At 37.8% G+C, this 4382-nt stretch overlaps 1 protein-coding gene across 1 annotated transcript; it reads left to right on the plus strand.

The window, feature by feature from the left end:
- Positions 1-682: 682 nt before the first annotated feature.
- LOC108276475 (uncharacterized) lies at positions 683-4382 on the plus strand. Its single transcript, XM_017488177.3, has 7 exons — positions 683-846; positions 959-1261; positions 1408-1737; positions 1909-1968; positions 2256-2367; positions 2546-2583; positions 3316-4382. The coding sequence occupies exons 1-6, from the start codon at positions 807-809 to the stop codon at positions 2577-2579; spliced, it is 879 nt and encodes a 292-aa protein (XP_017343666.1). The 5' UTR covers positions 683-806; the 3' UTR covers positions 2580-2583; positions 3316-4382.

Below are 4382 nucleotides of genomic sequence, written 5' to 3' on the forward strand. Positions count from 1 at the left end.
AAACCTTGCCATTTTTTCCCCAAACAGCTACAATTTGAAAATTCTGTTGAGATTTTTCCAATCAAAACACATTCCTACAGTGTTTTACAAACTTATGTAAAGAAAAATGTTTTGCTGTGGGTAGTGTTGCCGTCTCACAGCTCCATGGTTCCTGGTTCAATCCTGAGTGTGTGTTACTCTTTGTGTGGAGCCTCTGTGCATGTTCCAGTGGATTTCCTTGGGATTTTCTTCCCAAAAACATGCCGACAGTTGAATTACCTATGCTAAATTGCTCCTAGGTGTGAATGAGTCTGTGAAAGTGTGTGTATGGTGCTCTGAGATGGACTGGTATACCATTCAGGGTATTCCTGCCTCACACACAGTGTTCAGAGGATAAGCTCAGGATCCACCACAACCCTAACCGGCAGAGCCTACTGAAACTCAATTGTTTACTGAAAATGAATGAATTTTCAAATGAAATTCTCTTGCCCTGTCTCTTTCAGAAAGTAAAGAAACTCTCTAACCGTTCCAAACATACTGTTATGTAATTATCAAATAGATTCAAATATAAATCGATTTTTAATGACATGAACAGTATGTCAGTAAGTAACTTTGGATCAGTTTCATTCAGAGCTGAATCGCTGATGAATACAGCATCGTGACCAAACAGGAAATTACTTAACAAGACAGAATTATAAAAGCACAAAAGATATTGGCTCACAAAGTAGAAGCGAGGATCAGGAGAACGTTCCTCAGAAGGACAGACAGAGTGAATTTTAACTGAAACAAATGAGTAGAAGTGAAGTGAAGCTGACTTTCGTTCCAGGATGAAGATCCTCCTCCTTGTCACGCTCTACCTTTTCTCAGGTCAGATATTCTTCTTAAATAATTGCATGTGAAGTTATTTATCCACGATTGTGAGAATATTGAAAGCTCAGTGATGTTACAGACATGAGGGAGATTTTCTTTTGATTGACAGGTCCAGTAGACTGCACTGATGTGACTGGCTTCTCAGGAGGAAGCGTCATTATAATCTCTGATCTACAATGGAATTCAAACCATACTAAATATATTTGTAAAATGTCACAAACTGATTGCGTTGATATCATACGTTTCCACAGCCAAAGTATCCATGTTCAGTACAAAAGATTCTTGCTGTATAGAAACACAGGAGGTTCTTTCTTAGTGCTGATCAGAAAGCTGAAGCCACAGGATGCTGGAACGTACAGAATTGGAGTGGAAGATCAGAGCAACTCCACCGTGAACCTTAAAGTTCGTAATGGTACGGAAATATTTACCGTCATTCACATATTAAATCTGATACCTTTTTGCCCATCAAAGGCATTGTTAAAGCAGTAATATGGTATTAGAGATCTGTTGAGCTTATAAATTGTAATTTATTTGTTTTCTTGTTTGTATAATTAACAGATGCATCTTATGGGGCGCCAAAAATAATGAATGCTAATCTTGGGCAGAATATAACTATCACCTGTAACTATCCAGGGGAGTATGCAAAAAACAACAAGTATGTCATCACACTGGATGATGAGGCTTATGTCAAAGCCATTATTGACACTCAAACAATAGATGAGAACGGCAGATTCTCCATTTCTGATGACAGAAGTGCTAAAGTTCTCAGTGTGAGCCTCAGCGATGTGAAAGAAGCTGATGGAATATTTTATTTATTTGGAGTGTGGAATGGAGGAGGGTCAATCAGGTATTACTCCTACTTTGCAGAGATTCAGCTGCATGTAACAGGTGAAACTTTATATTTTTTTGTCATATTTAAACTCAATGTTGAAGAAGAACTGAAGAATTCTCACTCGCACAGACAGCATGAGCCTTGCCCCATCCATACAGTTTTTATGTTATACATTATAACAAGTAATATATTGTGGATTTTTGTTGTTTTTGTATTTTAAACAACAGGATCCTATACAACAGCATCACCAGCACCGCGAGAAAACCCATCTGGTGCAGTATATTCCAGTAAGAACTCACTAATTATACATAACTCTCTCTTTCATGCTGTATTCATGTTAAATGTGTACTGGATCAGTGTATTACAGTCAGAGGATCAGTGTGTTACAGTCAGGAAGGTTCTTGGTTTGTGCTAAGTTTGGTACCAGGATGCTGCAGGTTTGAAGATGGCATCATTTCACCAGCACAGAGACATTCAAAAACAGCAGGAACTACAGAATATGTGTTTATGGTTGTGTATGAAGATGATGTGTTTGGTCTGTTCCTGTTCTGCATTGTTTATGTTCTGTTTCCAGGTTCCTCTGCCATCATCGGTGTTTGTGTCTTTGTGGCTCTGCTGCTGATTGGAGGATTTGCACTGATGATCATCTACAAACTGAGACACAGGAGAACACATGGCAATACAAGGTAGTGTTAGTATAATCTTCTCTCTATATATAGTATACAATATATATATATATATATATATATATATATATATATATATATATATATATATATTTATATATATATATATATATATATATATATATACATATATATATATAAATATTTTAAATGGTGCCTCTTTTGTGTACGATTACAGTTTCAGCTCGTTTGTCCAAGAGGAAACAGAATAAACAAGTGAGTAATTGTGTCTCGTGTCAACATGTGCGAATGTTGGAATTTGTTATAAGTGCATTGCTGGTTTTTAGAGGATGAATACATAAGGAGTAAAAACTAGGAGACATTCTTTAATATGGAAATATTCAACAATGGCATGGTGCAATATTGCATGACATGAAGTGGAGTTACTGTTACCACCCTGAAGGTGATTATTTTCTGATAATATCATTAACATTAACGGTTCCCTGGTGGACAAGTGGCTAGTATGCGGCACTCTCATCGCCACGACCCAGGTTCGATTCCAGGTCAGGGAATAACCCCAGCCACTGGAGGGTTGGACGAGTCAGTGCACTCTCAGTGCCGGTCCCAAGCCCAGAAAATGGGGAGGTTTGCGTCGGGAAGGGCGTCAATCAACATGCTGACAGGTGATCCGTTTTGCCAACCCTGAAAAAATGGGAGCAGCCGAAAGAGGAAAAAAAACCTAGTAATGTTAATAAAATCCTAGAAATGGTAAATAAAATCTCACAGAAATCTTACAGCCAATCACATCGTTTTTTCATTTGTCTGAATCCTAAATGTATTCTTAGCCCTCATCCATGGTGAGGAAGTTCAATCTGTTCTGATCCTATGACTTCCCATTTGAGCTGTTGAACTCTGTTGTCTTTAATGATCTGAGCCGCCTCATAGTGGCCTGCTCTAACACCTGTAACTGTAACTTCTGTGGTGTGTCTGTGTTCACATTCTTTACAGGACTGTGACCTGCAAAACCGTACTGATCACAATCAGTGACAGTTTGGTAACATCTGCAGCTTCTGGAGGACTGATAACCATTCTTTATATAAGTGTTGTTTCTAATTTTATTTTTTTATCTGCTTTGCTAAATTGCTGTTATGAAATGGAAAGTTTGAGAAAGGTGCTATATAAATGAAACTTCTTGTTCTTCTTCTTCTGGCTAGGGTGTCTATGGAAGCCCATAGAACCGTCCGGTAAATGTTGTGAAATTTGGTACACTGATTGGGGAGGGTCTAAGAAACATCCTGCCCAAATTTGGGCCAAGTGCTTCCAATGTTCTAGCACTAACATCGGGTCAAATTTGGGCCTAATTTGGATGTTTATGGTCATCATTTTTTTTACTTGTGCGTGCAACATTTTAAAGTCCTGGATTCCCTGGGTCCAAATGAACGCATTTTCAGGACCATGACCTGAGGTTATGCAACAAGTTTATTACAGTCTAAATATGAACCTGCCTCTAACCTCCTCTGACCAAGATGATAATGGGGAATCTATTTAGTGCTGTAATCACATTTGACACATTGAACTTTTTCTGTTTCAATTATGTTGTTTATGGGGGTTTTTTTAAAAAGAAAAAAAAAGAAGAAAAGTACAGCAATATTCTAAACAATGAATAAATGATAATAAAAAATGTATATGTGATGATGACATGTGTGATGAAATTCTCTTTCACGTTCCTGTACTTTTTCTGTTTCAATTATGCTGTTTATCTCCACACACGGCAGAGGGAGGACTGTCTTCCTAAAACTATAAGTTCAATTTACTTGTATTAATCTTGCGTTAGGACAATCCTCAAATCACTGACATGAACATTATAAAAGATGTTCTAAGTGTATTGCTATGAAATCTAAAGAAATGTCAAAAGACAACCAAGCATGAACAAAACATGAGGGTTAAATAGAGAGCTGTCCTCAGACTGGAACATCCACTGTTTTCTACACACAAAGAAAAATAGGTTTATGTCCTGTTCTCAGGCCCGGATTGGCAGCCTGTGTGTTGTGACTGACTTGGCCTGCTTTTTCTTT

Source organism: Ictalurus punctatus, chromosome 15 (assembly GCF_001660625.3).
Source record: "Ictalurus punctatus breed USDA103 chromosome 15, Coco_2.0, whole genome shotgun sequence".
Lineage (NCBI taxonomy): Eukaryota > Metazoa > Chordata > Actinopteri > Siluriformes > Ictaluridae > Ictalurus > Ictalurus punctatus.